The sequence below is a fragment of the Exophiala aquamarina genome (genome assembly GCF_000709125.1).
Source record: "Exophiala aquamarina CBS 119918 chromosome Unknown aczIA-supercont1.8, whole genome shotgun sequence".
NCBI classification, from domain to species: Eukaryota; Fungi; Ascomycota; class Eurotiomycetes; order Chaetothyriales; family Herpotrichiellaceae; genus Exophiala; species Exophiala aquamarina.
The window spans coordinates 451393-467033 of record NW_013550580.1 but is presented as its reverse complement, the minus strand read 5'-3'; the positions used below and the strand labels follow the sequence as shown (position 1 = coordinate 467033).

Here is a 15641-nt window from a genome sequence, read left to right as displayed (position 1 = left end):
CAAGTCGAGCCAAACGTGAAGAGTTGGCTTGACTTCGGTGGAGACACCGAGACCCCAGTAGATGTGACAGCAATAGCTGCTTGTATGTGTGTATGCTGCAAGCTGTTGTCGAATGGTCCGGCGTGAGAGCTAGTGAAGCATGCGCTCCGGTTTAGTGACTGGAGCTTCGGTATGATGCTAGATGGCGATCAACTCTCCAACTCCTTCAGTCTAGCTTCCCAGCCCTCCACACCACGCAGCATTGTTTCCAATTCTTCCTTCTCGTCCTCCAGCTTGATTCTCCGCTCGGCATCAAGCTCGCTGAAGACATAACCTCCCTGACCATCGAATTGAAGTATCACACTGTGGTACTTCCACAAGCTTCTGCGGTGGCTCACAGTCATGAGCGTGGTGCCCAGGCCTTTGGCTGTTTCATACATGGTCCTTTCCATCTCTAATGTAACCGAGCTTGTGCACTCGTCGAGAATGGCGTATTTCGGTTTGTGATAGAACAGTCTGGCCATGGCAATGCGTTGCTGTAGGCCACCGGAGAAGACATCCCTCCATTCTTCGATGGCGTCCCATCCATTGGGTCGGTCAATGATTGACTCAATTTCCAGGATGGTGAGGATTTCTCTTAGAAACTCTTCTGAGCCGTTCTTGGCTCGAAATTCGTACAGAGAATCCGGGTAGATAATTTGATCTCGCAAAGTACCTCTGCTAAGGTACGGTCGCTGGGGAATATAAAATATATCTTCAAAACTGGGCTTTTTGACACTCCCACCATACACGGGCCACAGTCCACCAAGGATCCTGAACAAGCTCGACTTGCCACATCCGTTGGGGCCAACAATTAGCAGGTGGTCTCCAGGCTTGATATGAAATGTCAACTTCTTCACGAGAACATCACCATTCGGACTGACGATGGGCACATCCGTGAATTCAATGTTCTCACATTCTTCGATTGTACCACGTCCCTGCAGAACAAGTGCATTTTCTTCGATGCTTGCTGAGCTCACGAGCTTTTTCTGGAATCGGCCAGCCGATACTTCATCCATGACGTCCAGGAGCCCAGAGACTCTAGAAGTATATCCCGCTAGCTCCGTGATCTCCTTATAAGAGAACATCAGGCGTCCAAAGGCATCTGAACTGCTAAGCAGCATTCTTCTGTTTGTGACAAAGCTTTCAGTGTGATCACCGGTGTTTTGCAACGATTGGCCAGGAATCTTGAAGAATACTGGAAGTGAGCATAAGAGCAGGCCAAGAGCGCCCCAGAAATATTTGATAACGAAATCCTCCATAAACCCATGGTAAAACCTCCTCCGAAGAATGCGATTGACGTGCTTGATCAGGGTAAAGTAGCCTTTGTCCAACCCATCCTTCTCAGCTTCGTGTCCCGCGTAAAGCGCAATCTCTTCGCTATAGTCGATAAGTCTGGTGTGCTGGAACCTGAATTCTCCTTCTAATCTGGCTTCATCGGCAACATATTTTCCAAAGGGAGGTGTAAGAGCTCGCATCACGTTTGCAGAAACCTGAACAAGCAATGCCATTGCAAACAGGCCTTCTCCGCCGACAGACTTGGATAGGGAGTAATTGTAGATTACCATGTCGAGTATTGGTTTTGCAAGGTTCGAGTACAATTCTGCCAGTGAATTGCTGAATCGTGAGACGTCCACAGTAATGAGCTGATCTGCATTCTTTATCCGGTCATCCAGTGCCGAGAGTGTATAGAAGGTCATGTTGTCCAGGTACTTCTCATGAACATGGTTGGTCAGGCGGGTGCGATAACAGAGAGCGAGTTTCGTCTGGTGGTACTGTAACATCGAATTGGTAAACGTCGCAGGCACTGCAACCAACATCCACCATACAAGGCCCAATATAAAATCCCGACCGCGGCCTTTGACCAAGGCAGAGACGACTTTGCCATCCAGCTCAGCAACATATAATGAGAGGAGTGTTCGCAGAACCAGGAACACGCTGTGGCTGATCAGGAGACGTAGTTCCTTACTCCGAAGACCCGGGATCACAATCTTGAGTAGGCGCAGAAGGCTGCGGAAGAATTCTCTGTTTATCTCCACCCTCTTCTTCTTGTGCTCTGTATTCGCGGCGTCCGCATCTCCAATAGTTGCGGTTTGGTGGGCTCGCAATTCGGCTTGCCTTCGAAGCGCGGCCTTCTGTTCGGAGATGGCATTATAGACTCGGTGAATGAGCGCGATGACCAAGGTTATGTAGACGGTTCGCGAAATCTTTGTTCGATGTTTTAGGTAGAGAGAGGTCATCTCAAAGATCAATTGCCTAACCGTCCGTGCCGGGGGTAGTAGCTTGGATTGCACCGCCATGATACACCGTCTCTGTGCAGTGTCAGAGATGAGATAGATATCTAGAGGATTATTAGGACGGCATTATCATTTGAGCCTGGAGGAAGCACATGTTGTTCGCACAGCAGTCAATCTGCAAGGACATGTCACGTTGTGTAGTGTGTTCAAGTTGCCTCGGATCAACCCATGTGAAAGTCAGAGCTCCGACGTCACCACAATATCTCCGACGAAGTCACGTGTATGAGGCTTGGCATTTTTGTCGAGCTAATGTTTAGGGCGCGTTGATGCGAACTACATAAGACCAGGGAAGTTGCAGCTCCCTTGGACACCCTGACAGCATTTCGGTTTCAGAGAACAGCTATCTCGAAGGTAGCCATTGTTGGAATTCTTAGATGGTCAATCAAACCCTATTGATATTACAGAGCTAAGGGAACTCGTAGAAATCCGCAAGGTTATACGATGGATCAAACAATCCAGCGAACTCGTCGCATATCTGCGAGTCGAACAGCATAAAGCTTTCGCCAATTTCCAAGTCCCCTAATTCGCAATTGTTGTCCAGACTGGCAGATTCCTCACTTGGTCTCACGCCCATCCCCGCAAAGTCATTCAAGTTCTGCTGTTGCGTCTCAGCCTTGCGTCGGCCTGTGTTCAAAATTTTGGCCTGCAAGTCCTCCAGCCCTTTGAGCCTGTCCCAAGCCCGCAGTATCGGACCAGATCTGGTGCTCAGTTTTCTCAAGAGCGTCGAAGCTGCGTGGAATGTGTCTTGTATCTCGGTCCAGTACTCGGTTGTGGCGTGCACCACAATCAGTAAGAGGTTTCCCAGACTCGAGACAATGAAGTGCTTGAAGAAGGTGGCGTGGATTTGTAGTAGGTTTGTGGTTGCATCGAGGTCGACAAATGCCTTGATAGATTCTTTGGCGATATGGAGGGCAGCGAGGCTGTGCTCTGGGTCGTTTTTGATACGGGATGCTGATTGTAGGAGGGGTCGGTAAATGACATTGCGGAGCTGGTTGGCGCGGACAAAGAGGGCAACGCTGAGATACAATCGTCGCAGGCCGTCAACCTCGCCGCTCGTCATTTGGGGAATTTCAGACGACCCGTAGCAATAGCGGAGCGAAGTTGGGATCTGTTTCTGCCATTGTAGAACTTGGTAATCGAGGTAGTCAATCTCTTCGCGAACCACGTCGGGTTCCTTGCTGGAAAATTCATTACTCATCTGCCAGGCTCTCCCAGAGATCTTCGCAAATGTGATCATGCTGCGCAAGTAAAGATGGTCAAACTCAAGGGAAGCTAAGGCCGGATCCACCAGAGTATCTTGAATGACAAACGGAACTCCCAGGCCGAGGCTGGATCGGCGATCGAGTGTAAACACTGACCAAAATATCCTCAAGGCCGCTTTACGCGCCTCTTCCACTGGATAGTGTTTCACAATTGTATCGCGACGATGAAGGCCCATTTCTAAGCATCGCCTTGACGCGAGGCAAGAGTACCGGCTAGCTCTGAGCTCTTCGTCCAGGTTGTAGTAGAACAGTGCCTTTGGGAAGGGGGATAGCAAAGTCAGACTTGCGGCGAAAGAAGGGGGTGCAAAAGTGGAATATGTAGGTACTTACGATCGAGACAAGAACTTGGACACCGTGAAGTCCCTCCAGATTCATCAGGGAGTCATCCGATGAGTCAATCACACTTTGCACAAGCTCCCTAGCAATGTCTGTCCCCGCTACGCCCAGCTCGGTAATCATTCCAATCGCAACCTGGATCTTTATAATCTCTGTGTCGACGCTGAACATCATCTCCACGAGGCTGCCAACTCCGTCGTTGTATCGTTGTGCTTTGGCAATATCCAAAGAGTCAAATAGGAGTTGTAGCTTAGAAGCAAGGCGGGGACCATCGGTAACAGGATACATTGCCCCTACTGTATTGTAGTACAGCTCGAGATATCTCAACGCATCTGATCGGGCAACCGTCCACAATGGGTTCCGGCCCAAAAGCCTTCGGACAAGTGTTTTATCCGCCGTAGGATTCTGGGGAATTCTAGGAATAGGAAAACATTCGACAGGCTGATTTGAATTGCTGGCTGTGCATCCAACCCTCAACTCAGTCAAGCTCTCATTTGCCACTTCGAATGTGAACTCTGAGCTAGTAGGCCCATGGTATTCTGGGACCATCGTCTCTGGCTCATGCATCGCACTGGGCTGCATCGACTGCTCGCGTGGCCTTGGGCTGGTCAGCTGTAGGGCATTTCCTGGCGAACACTGTTGGATCGCTCGCTCTTGGAGCACATTGACACCAGCGACGGACTGTTGAGCCTGCTGATATTGGCCGGGAGGGGATACCGAACTTAGTCGCTCGTTTAAGTTATCCACTTTCGCCATCACCGTCCGTAACTGTTCGGACATTTGACGCAATTCTCTATCCAGCACATTTTGTGTCTGCTCTGGAATTGAGAAACTATCTGTGGCAGGCGATTGCCCAGATCTACCGTCCTTATTTCGGGATGGACGTTGATAGCTGCACAGCGTCATGCTCTTCATACATCTCTGACAGGGTTTTTCTCCGTCACATTTAATTTTGCGCCGCTTGCACTCATTGCTAATGGAACGAAATTTAATGCCACTCTAATGGCAAGAGTGGTAAAACGCGGACTTACCAGGCGTTTGAGACATAGTGATGTCGTTTAGATCTGGGCGCATGCTCCGGGCTGTCTGGGGTTTTTCGTTTACGTCCAGATTGAGCGGCATCTTCAGGATCTGCATGGACTGTCATAATCATTATGAGGTGGCCATGCAGGCCATACACAGTGTCAGAGGACAGAAAGAGGGGAGGTAAAAAGTTGAGTTGCCTATGCACACGAATATTGGGTGGTGGGGGGGTGTAGCTAATAAAGGCGTGGATGGGATCTTCCTAGAAGTGCGGAGTCTCTGGCGGGGGGCCGCAGCGGGGCCCCTAGCGTCTAAACGCCTAGTCTATGGTAACGAGGGCTGGCCCGCCCTCGCCCTCGCTGCAAAGCTGTTAACCAGATCCCAACCAAGCGTCTCCGTATCGAGATACGCAGTACCTGAGCCTTACGCCCTATCAAAACCTTTAGATACGTACTTATGATGTTCTTCACCTAACTAGACACTGTATAAAATGCTCCATTTGCTATCTGCGTTAGCTCTCTCTTCCCCCCGTCTCAACCTTAGGCGCTGGGAGCCTGCTCATCCTTATGGCTAATGCTTCTGTTGCAAGGCTTTCTCCAAGAGTGGCAACTTGTGTGGAATGAAGCGAACCTTGTATTCCTTTGGTTGCGTTGTCAGGGATGCAGGGTTTGCGACCCCTTCAATCGGACGAGTCTCGATGAACCCGTCTGGAACAATCTTGAAACTGTTCAGGACTCGCAAGAAAAGAACATACAACTCTCGATATGCCAGCTGCATGCCCACACACATTCTAGATCCTGTACCGAATGTGAAAATGGGGCTCTCTGGCCGCTCTAGCCAACGGTCAGGACGGAAAACCTCCGGATCGTCCCAAAGCTTTGGATCTGTTGGGCGACAAATTGTTAGACAAGTTAACATGGGGAGACCTTAAGCATCAATATCTTACCCATGTTGCAAGCCCAGACATTCAAGAATATAACTGTCCCCTTTGGAACGACCTTGTTGTCATACACAAAATCCTGTATGGTACACCGGGGCAACGAGAGCCTCGTCACCGAGAAATATCTAGAGGTTAAAGCTCAGTATAACGGGGCATCTTGATGTAAGAAAGGATGTCTCTAACCTGAGGATCTCTTTGATGACTGCCACAAGATATGCGCAGCTTTGGTCGTCGGCCGCGTCACAAAGAGGGCTGTCAATAGGATAGGTCTCACGAATGGCTGCAAGTGCTCTATCCTGGATATCCTGTCGCTCTGCCAATTTAGCAATACCCCATGAGACAGCAGAATTCATGGTATCTAGGCCTGCAGCCAACAGCGTGAGATTCAGAGAACTCAACTCCAGTGCGTTAAGCCGTGCCACCTCGTCAACAAGCACATTCGCTCTGATGCATGGTTTATGAGTCCCAGCCTTAATGCGATTGTCCAGGTCCTGGTCCAGGTGCTGCATATACCTGTCTCGGCGGACTTTCATATCCTTGGCCATTGCGGACTGAGTATTCCAAGGATTCAGACGGACAAGCGGGATATAATCCTGCAAGTTACCCGTTGTACTTCGAAAGTTGCTGATCATATCTTCGACGTGGACAATCTCATGAAAGAGGTCGTTTTGCGACTCCATCCTGGTTCCCCAGTGGAGAGTGAGACCGATACTCATGTTCATGCGGAGGAACAACGGCATCGGATTGATGCCTGTCTTGCCACAGTTGCCGTCATTGAGCGCCTGTGAAAGGAACACCCGAGTCTCTCGATCAAGATGAGGAATATAAGTCGCCACAGCCGGTCGGTTGACGGCTGTTGCTATCGCCTTCCTTCTCCTCTTCGTAGACTCTGACCATGGGCTTGTGCCCAAGGTTGTCCCAGCCGTGTCTGAAATGATCTTGGCACGGTGTTAGTTATTCCGGCATAAACAGGTTCAGCGTTAAAGAGGAGGAACTAGGCTCACTTTGTGAAAGGTATAAAACTCTGGCCTCGAACTTGTCGCATGCGAGTTCTGATTGAAGATCGTCTTCGCTGAAGCTGCCGAATTGACAACGAGAACTGGAATATTTCCCAGCTGAATCTGGTATACAGGTCCGTATTTCTTAGCCCACTTCCGATATTGTTCTGGTGCGTCCTTCTGGCGAATCTGCCATAAGTTGCCTACAATCGGCCTGCCAGGTGGACCTTGAAAGCCAGGCAAGCGTGCCGATAGGCGCACGATCTCATAGACGGCAAACACGAGAACGGTCGCTGTGAGGAGGAGAATAGGTATGATCCGTCGATCCTCAGCGAGGCTGGCAACAGTTGACATCGCCATCTTCACGGGTAACGTTTTCAGATTCTACCAGCTGCCAATTCTCAAGTGAAAACAGATAGTGCCCTTGCTCACAAGATAACATGGATCTTTGCAATGATCACTCGTTATTGTACATACCTGGCATTCCGAATCCAATATATCAACCAATGGCATAATCAACAAATTGTCGACTGTGAAGCGTTCGATTTCATTGCGTTTTCATTGCGTGCTAATAGGGAAGGGCGGAGGATCCTCCGAGATTCCGCTTTCCTCGGTAGGGCTTTACAGGATTGATTCCGTCCCGGACCCTGCAGTCGCGGCTTCCATGCTATGATTTTAAGTCTCTTGTTGGGTTACCACACTTGAACTACACAGTAGACATATGTGGCGACTTGTGGAAACGATCATTCAACTTCAAGACACGCACATTCAATTGCACTCAGTTGAACGGAGCACCAGCGGATGGGAAGCCTACTAGATACTCAAGTACTCCGTACAAGGTTCTGTCAATGCCACAGCCTAGTCAACGCCGAGGGACATCACGGCCAACCCATGCCTATGTATAGATAGAGTACGTCTGTTTAGTTGGTCCTACCCTGTCCCTAAAAGACTACGCTCCAGGGACCACTTGGGAACCCCGCAGATCTACAAGCTCTCTGTGATAGACATTTTTTGAACCAATTACCTAGAGGTTGTCTTCGGCAATAGACCTTGACCAGGGATACAAGCATGGTCCGAGCCAGGAGATCTTTCACAGAGGTCGAGTCGACCCGTTCAGACTTTGACCATTCTGCCAATTTCACCTTATCGAAGACCGCACGACCTGATTGGAAATGGGGCGACGCTGCTAACGATCATGGCGCGGGCCTCGCGAAGAGACACGTCGAAATCAATCCCAATGCCGCTGGGCGATCAGCCATGAGCAACTACAAGTTACTGATCTCAGGCATAATCCCCCGACCGATCGGATTTCTGAGCACTCGAAATGAAGATGGAAACTCACAAAATCTGGCCCCATTCAGCTACACTCAAGTGGTAAATCATGATCCTCCTATATTTGTGGTCGGATTTGCCGGTTCGAATGACAAAGACACGCTGAAGAACTTGAAGGCTACTGGCGAGTGTGTAATAAACATCATCAGTGAGCATTTTATTGAGGCTGCCAACGCGGCTGCCATTGACGTCCCATATGGCATGAGCGAATGGCAGTTGACAGGATTGACCCCTGCGCGTTGCGGGCAAGTGAAGGTAGATCGAGTAGCAGAGAGCATTTTCAGCATAGAAGGAAACGTACTCGAGATCAAGGATTTTGAAAGCAAGTTTGAAAAAGGCGTCAAGTCCGGCTCCATGGCTATTATCGAAGGAGTTCGCTTCTGGGTCCGGGAAGACGCTCTCAGTGAAGACCAAGCGACCATTGATCCAGCTGTGCTGCGTCCGGTTGCGAGGCTGGGAGGAATAATGTACGGCCGAGTCACGCAGGCTTTCGAAATACCCAGGCCTAGATATGCGGACTGCAAAGAGCAGATATCAAAACGATAACATGTGATAGTGGAGAAATTCTGGCAGGCAGTACACTAGATGCGAGAACTCGAGGATACATCATATATCCAGTCTAAGCAACCCCATAGTTTTCAAGTCTTCCCAAATTCTGAGCTCGCTGCCATGTCATCGCGCTCTCAAATTAAATCTCAGAGGGCTCGAGGCTAGAGAAGCGGTCCATGTTCAAGCGGCAGCCTTTCCGAGACATTCGGAAGACCAGAATCCAAGTGCGGATACGTCCAGCTAAATGCAATGGAGCTGGTCAAGTAGATAACAATAGATCGTTCTTGATCTTTGAGCTTCTCAATACATACCTCAAGTATCGTTTGACAAGACAAATACTACTATAGACCAATCTGAAAAAGCAAGAGGAATTCACACAATGGCACCAGAATCATGGCTGGACATCGCACCTGATTCTCGATTTTCCCTCGCGAACATACCTTTTGGCATCGCTACTTTCCCAAGCTCAGACAAAGAGGCAATTGCCGTAGCCATAGGAGAGCATGCCCTTAATCTAGCAGTCTTCGCCTCAAACGATGGGTTCTCCAAGATGCCACTGATCCAAAAGCATATTCACGTCTTTCAACAACCAACGCTCAACGCCTTTGCAGCCCTGGGACGACCACTCTCCGGAGCAGTGCGCCGCTACTTGCAAGATATCCTCAAGGCGGAGACGCCGTACCCTCAGCTGCTCAAAGAAGATAAAGACCTACAAAACCAGTGTCTCGTCCCACTGAGTCAAATTCAAATGCATCTCCCGTTCGACATCGGAGGTTTCAGCGATTTCTATGGAGGTATCAACCACGCATACAATGCAGGAGCCCTCTTCAGGGGCCAGAATGGGGCACTACTACCAAACTACTTGCATCTCCCCATGGCGTACCATGGTAGATCATCTTCGATATTCGTGTCTGGAACCCCGGTACGAAGGCCATGGGGCCAGATAGTAGAAGATCTCACCGCGACCGAGAAGCGACCAATCTTTGTTCCATGTCGCACCATGGATTTCGAACTTGAACTCGGCTGCTTCGTATGTGGTGGTAACGCGCCGTTTGAGATCATCTCCATCGAAAACGCCGAAAACAACATATTCGGCTTTGTCTTGCTAAATGACTGGTCGGCGCGAGACGTACAGCGCTGGGAATATGTGCCCCTTGGTCCATTCAATGGCAAAAACTTTGCGACCACAATCAGTGCTTGGGTAGTATTGGCGGACGCTTTAGAACCCTTTCGGAAGGCCGGAGTAAAACATCCTGGGCCGCTGTTGCCATATCTACAGGAACAGCGCGAAGACTTCACCTATGATTTGAACCTAGAGGTGGAGCTTGTGAGTGGCAGCTCAAAGAGCACAACGAGGATTTGTTCGACGAATGCTTGCGACGGCCTCGTTTGGTCGTTTCCTCAGATGCTCGCCCATCATACGATTACGGGCTGTCTCATTAAGCCAGGTGATCTTCTCGGATCTGGGACGATTAGTGGTGAAACCACCTCTTCTCTAGGCTGTCTTCTAGAACAAACCCTTAATGGGAAGCAGCCGATCCACTTAGAAGGGGGCGAGAAACGATTCTGGCTGGAAGACGGCGATGAGGTGATCCTGAAGGCTTGGGCAGGAAATGAGCAAGACGGACTCGTGGGATTTGGCGATGCGGCTGGTGTGCTGCTTCCAGCTCACATACAGATTGGACTAGATACGCTTTAACATAGGTTTTACGACTAAATTCCTGTCGAGAGACCGATCTTGGAATCTTGACTCTATAACAACTGTGCCCTGCTCCACAAATCTTGGCATCATTCTGAAGTCTACAAGTTATATATTAAAAATTCCGAGTTCGTAAGTCTTGCCCTTTTGCAAAGTGTTCTCCAATGACACCTAGTCCATCGAAGGAAACACTCTCTGCGTTCACTCTTTGACTGGGAAATTGATCGTCCTCGGTAAGAGTCAAATTGTTGTATGGAAAGTGAGGGGGCGGGGTAACCCTCGGAGACGGAGAAGAAATAGGGGAAGCCAATGCTCGGAGGTCCTCGGAAATTTCCGAGCCTTGTCACAGAGGGTGCTGGCGGGAGAGCAATCTGCTATAGCATAAGGTGTAGTTGCCAATATTGAGAATTGGCCCATTCGATACCATAGTCTAGTGATATTAGATTTCCCGTTGAATGCCTGTAACGGTTAAAAGAACGCTCGCAGATGCGACCGGGTCATAGCATACCGCCCCCCTCAGAATCTCTCTAAATCCACTGACGAGGACAATGCCAGACTCAAAGTTCACAACACCTGAAAAGTACAGGTACAGCACAGGCATCGGATCTTACCAAGAGTAAGTAATTAGCTTTGTTGATTTCATAATCGAACGTTTCAAACTGATCTGAGAAACTATGAAAGGTCTGAAGCTATCGAGGGTGCTCTACCAATTGGGCAAAATACGCCACAACGTCCACCACTAGGCCTATATACAGAAAGAATCTCAGGTAGTGCTTTCCAAGCAGCCCGACCTGAAAACCAACAGACTTGGCTGTATCGCATCATCCCGTCAGCAGCGCATGAGCCGTTTGAACCAGAACCATTGAACGACGGTGAGCATGTCGCCAACTACAATGCCTATCACGATCTTGTACACATCCCGACCCAGGTCCGTTGGGACCCGTTCGATATCGATGAGAAGCTGGACTGGGTGCATTCAATGCGCCTGCTGTGTGCTGCCGGAGACGTATCGACCAAGTCCGGGATGGGTTATTTCATTTTCACAGCGGGACAGTCCATGGATCCTAAGTCCGCCTTCTCCTCCGCCGATGGAGAGCTTCTGATCATTCTCCAGACTGGTGTTCTCGACCTTAAGACCGAGCTGGGACATCTTCTGGTGAGACCTTTAGAGATTTGTGTTATTCCACGAGGCATCAAGTACCACGTCTCGCTGCCTGAAGGCCCTGTCCGGGGATACGCACTGGAGTTGCATCAAGGAGTTTTCACGCTCCCAAGTCTTGGACCGATTGGATCCTTTGGCTGTGCCAATACAAGGGACTTCAATATCCCCGTTGCGGCATATGAGCATAAAATAGAGACCGAACACCGGATCATCACCAAATTCAACGGCCGACTCTTCGAAGCGAAGCAGGACCATTCGCCCTTCGACGTCGTCGCATGGCACGGCACATATTTCCCATATAAATACGATCTTGGCCGCTTTATGACGGTTGGAAGCATCTCCTACGACCATCCAGACCCGTCGATTTTCACCCTGCTTGCTTCTTCCGAAGGTGTGGCGGAGATCGCCATCTTCCCGCCACGCTGGCTGGTCATGGAAAATACGTTTCGTCCTCCGTGGTATCACCGCAATACCATGAGCGAGTTCATGGGTCTAATTCATGGCGAGTACGACGCTAGAACGGACGGGGGGTTCCGTCCTGGCGGAGCCAGTCTCCACAATGTGATGGTTGGCCATGGCCCGGACAGCGCGACGCATGCCCGCGCGTCGGAGATGGAGCTTGTGCCGCAAAGGGTTGGCGAAGGCAGCATGGCGTTTGTGCTCGAATCGAATATGATTCTTGGTTTGAGTGACTGGGCCTGGTCGAAGTCGAGTAAGAAGCAATTGAACTATAATGCTGAGACGTGGTTGGGGCTTAAGAGTCATTTCAAGAAGCCGGAGGGCGCAATTGAGAACTTACCATTCCTGAACAGAGGCTCAGACTCGAATGGACATGCGAATGTGAATGGCCATTGATGCTTGAATAACATTCTCTCTGAACTACCAAGTCAAATGATGAAAACTTTTATCAGAACGTTAGTATCTTTCTCCTCTCGTTTTGAAAGTGATCATCTTCCGCGGGCATAGTAATTACGCGTAGAATACCGCGCTCATGAAATATGGCAATGGAGGCCGACATATCATTAATCGCGATTCGACGGCTTCACGGTATTTGACAACATTTTGATCACTACTTGGGACGACTGACCATGTCATATCACAATGGCGCTGCGGTGGTCCTCTGTTGCGATATCGGATGTCCAATTTGTTAGTCTAAACATTTCCTGTCTTGCTAGCCATTTTTACGTGTGTGGGTATCCTATACTACATCACATAAGGGGCAGATAACCGGGCCATCCAACTAATGACACCTTCGCGCTCTGACAAGCCTTTAGCTCTCGTGTATTAGACTCTGGGCTTTCTGAACTCCATAGTGACTCCAAATTTCCTTGCTCACAAAGAGTCAAAGACCCTTTGACTCCACAGCCGCCAGCTCTCTAACGAAGCTCTTCAGGTCCTACAGAATGAACCGGAATTTTGGGTCATCGTCGCCCAGGTTATCCAATTCATCGGCTGGCAGGGTATGTCTCCAGTCTCTCCTACCCGCGTCGCGCGCTGCGTTTTCCCTTCGAAGGTATATGAAGTAGCCCGTAGCCGCGAGGATTCCCGCAAATAGCATACCAAGACCGGTGCCAAATCCAGTGTGGTATGTGGGCGCTTCGGATTGGAGATAGATAAAGCTGGCAATGATGCCCGCGATGTTGCCGAATCCGATCTGAGACAGGAGTCAGACAAAAATTAAATCAATGATGGATGAACAGGGCAAAGGAGCCTTTACCTGCATTGCCACTCCTATTGCACGCTTATAATGACCTCCCATGTTATTACTCAGCCAGACGATGCTGATTGTTTGTGCGGCAAATCCACCCCCGGTCATAAGATATACAGCAAAGTATCTCGCACCTACTGGGACGCTGTGCATAGCGAAGAGAATCGCATAGCCGATTATTGTCAGGAGGCAACTCGCCATGAGTATCTCGTACCTCCTTTTCAGATGGTCGGAGAGCACAGCCGCGCTCAGCGTGAGAACAGCCGCCACTATAAAGACTGGGATCGACATGACCTGGGCCCGGATGGAGGTCCATCCTAGCTGTTTGAGAATCGTAGGCAAAAAGAAGACCAAGCTGTAGGTGGTGACCGTGATTCCGCCGAACATGATGATGCTTGAAGACCTATTAGCTACGATAATCAGAATATGAAGAGGATGGAACATACCCAAAATAGATCTTGGGATCACCGAACGATCGTTTGGCTGCCTTCTTGTCTAGCCTGTTCATTGTCACCCCTTCTACATCGGCACGAAGGCGGTTGGCTAGAAGAGTCCGTTCTTGGAAGCTTAGGAACTTGGCTGTGTTTGGCCAATCCGGTACAATGAAGACTCCCGCCAATGCAATGAGTACGGTGGCGGCCCCTAAAACTTTTCAGGAGTCGACTCTTCGGAGAAACAGGACGCACTAACCTTCGATAATGAATATCCATCTCCATCCACTGTATCCTGCGCGGCCATCGAGATGAGCGATGCTATACGCTAGCAGGCCTGAGAAAGCCCCGGCGAGAATAGATGCACAAAAGAAAAGATTGATCCTGAGCTGAAGCTCAAGTCGTCTGTAATACCTGTACAAGATCAGCTGTAAACGCCAATATCTTCTGGTCTACTCACATAGAAATTAAGTATGCACAGCCAGGAAAGAAGCCCGCTTCAAATATGCCCAGCAGGAAACGACAAGCGACGAGACCGCCAAAGGAGTGCGTCACCCCCATTCCGATGGTGCAGACACCCCATGCTGACATGATACCGGAGAGGTACCACGATGGCCGCATGTTTTTGAGTAGAAGGTTTGACGGCACCTCACACAGGATATAAGGTATAAAGAAGACGAACAAGGCGACTATGAACTGCATTAGTGATCGTGTGCCTGAACATTCGCTGTGCAAGCGTCTGGATAAGCAGAAGAAATCATGAAGACCCTCACTCCCGGAATCAAGGGAATCACTTTCAAGGTGACTTAATGGCAAGGGGGACGTAATCATACTATTGTAATCCTGGCCAGTCATGTTTAAATCTGCTTCAAGGCCCTGAATCCGCGCATTACCAATGTTAACTCTTCACGGCGTCAGCAAGAATCTCTGCAAACAGTGGTGTGAAAACATACCGGTCAATGAAAGCGCAGAGATAAAGTGTAAATAATATTGGAATCAAATGGAGATCGATCTTGCGGACCAATCGCTTCTCGACAGCAGGATCAAGCATCCCTGAGATGTCCTCAATGGTTTCAGTAAGATCTTTCACATCCCTGTGGTCTTCAGCTTTGGCATTCTCGAGTGCTGCCATGTCGAGCTCAATCTTGGTCGCCATTGCAAGAGGCTTTACAGATATGGTTTAGAAAATGCTTAGCTGAGAACAGCATGATACATCAAGTCGTGGCCGTGGCCGCAGGAGGCCCGGGGTGTAGATGAACTTCAGAAGCGGAATGTCGAGCGGAACCTTTACGGCGCTTGTTCTCCCTCGGATCTAGTTAGAGGCCTTGCCAGTACTTCAGGATTTGAGCCGGAGATGAGATGAGACGAGAAACTATTATTGCGTATTTGCAATGAGTCAAAGATAGAATCGATTGGGCTGAAGGAATTCACGTATCTCGCCGATCGATCTGGCGGTTGTCTAGACCTGGACACAGCGGGTATTGGAACTGGACCTCGATATTCCGTTATAGTCGACGATTCGACAACAAGCCTGCATTCATTGGCAAGGCCAAAATTTAGACAGCCTCGCAAATCTTTCCATGATCGCACCGATTCGCAAGACAAGCAGGTCCTCCGCCGAGGTCTTCGGCTGAGATTCGACGGAATGGCCTCCGAGCGCCAGATAGTCGGACCACGAGTAGTCATTCGTAAAATGCAATACATCCGGATGTACGGAGCACGGCACATTCGAAGTGCCTAGATAGTAAACTAGTCCAATGGTACAGATCCTCAAGTTGTTGCCTCATTTGTGTATTACGGCGGGATTGCTCCTCTACGACGTAGGCGAGACAGCTTTGGCTCAGGGGCCTCGATACGCAGATAGACCAAGTCCCTGGCCCAGATCG

At 49.6% G+C, this 15641-nt stretch overlaps 7 protein-coding genes across 7 annotated transcripts; 3 read left to right on the top strand and 4 right to left on the bottom strand.

Annotated features, from left to right (window-relative positions):
• Positions 1-188: 188 nt before the first annotated feature.
• On the bottom strand, positions 189-2318 carry A1O9_08736 (ATP-binding cassette, subfamily D (ALD), member 2; the record flags this gene model as incomplete). The annotated part of the gene is made up of 1 exon (XM_013402219.1): positions 189-2318. The coding sequence occupies one exon, from the start codon at positions 2316-2318 to the stop codon at positions 189-191; it is 2130 nt and encodes a 709-aa protein (XP_013257673.1).
• A 403-nt stretch (positions 2319-2721) lies between these two features.
• A1O9_08735 (uncharacterized protein) lies at positions 2722-4693 on the bottom strand (the record flags this gene model as incomplete). Its single annotated transcript, XM_013402218.1, has 2 exons — positions 2722-3831; positions 3908-4693. The coding sequence occupies 2 exons, from the start codon at positions 4691-4693 to the stop codon at positions 2722-2724; spliced, it is 1896 nt and encodes a 631-aa protein (XP_013257672.1).
• Positions 4694-5506: 813 nt separating this feature from the next.
• On the bottom strand, positions 5507-7234 carry A1O9_08734 (3-hydroxyphenylacetate 6-hydroxylase; the record flags this gene model as incomplete). Its single annotated transcript, XM_013402217.1, has 4 exons — positions 5507-5820; positions 5883-6001; positions 6060-6814; positions 6881-7234. 4 exons carry the CDS (start codon positions 7232-7234, stop codon positions 5507-5509), a joined length of 1542 nt encoding a protein of 513 aa, XP_013257671.1.
• Positions 7235-7942: 708 nt separating this feature from the next.
• Positions 7943-8752, top strand: A1O9_08733 (uncharacterized protein; the record flags this gene model as incomplete). Its single annotated transcript, XM_013402216.1, has 1 exon — positions 7943-8752. One exon carries the CDS (start codon positions 7943-7945, stop codon positions 8750-8752), a length of 810 nt encoding a protein of 269 aa, XP_013257670.1.
• Positions 8753-9134: 382 nt separating this feature from the next.
• On the top strand, positions 9135-10454 carry A1O9_08732 (fumarylacetoacetase; the record flags this gene model as incomplete). Its single annotated transcript, XM_013402215.1, has 1 exon — positions 9135-10454. One exon carries the CDS (start codon positions 9135-9137, stop codon positions 10452-10454), a length of 1320 nt encoding a protein of 439 aa, XP_013257669.1.
• Positions 10455-11002: 548 nt separating this feature from the next.
• Positions 11003-12471, top strand: A1O9_08731 (homogentisate 1,2-dioxygenase; the record flags this gene model as incomplete). The annotated part of the gene is made up of 2 exons (XM_013402214.1): positions 11003-11070; positions 11136-12471. The coding sequence occupies 2 exons, from the start codon at positions 11003-11005 to the stop codon at positions 12469-12471; spliced, it is 1404 nt and encodes a 467-aa protein (XP_013257668.1).
• Positions 12472-13012: 541 nt separating this feature from the next.
• A1O9_08730 (uncharacterized protein) lies at positions 13013-14911 on the bottom strand (the record flags this gene model as incomplete). The annotated part of the gene is made up of 7 exons (XM_013402213.1): positions 13013-13270; positions 13334-13718; positions 13771-13966; positions 14015-14169; positions 14216-14444; positions 14589-14659; positions 14709-14911. The coding sequence occupies 7 exons, from the start codon at positions 14909-14911 to the stop codon at positions 13013-13015; spliced, it is 1497 nt and encodes a 498-aa protein (XP_013257667.1).
• Between the last annotated feature and the right edge of the window lie 730 nt (positions 14912-15641).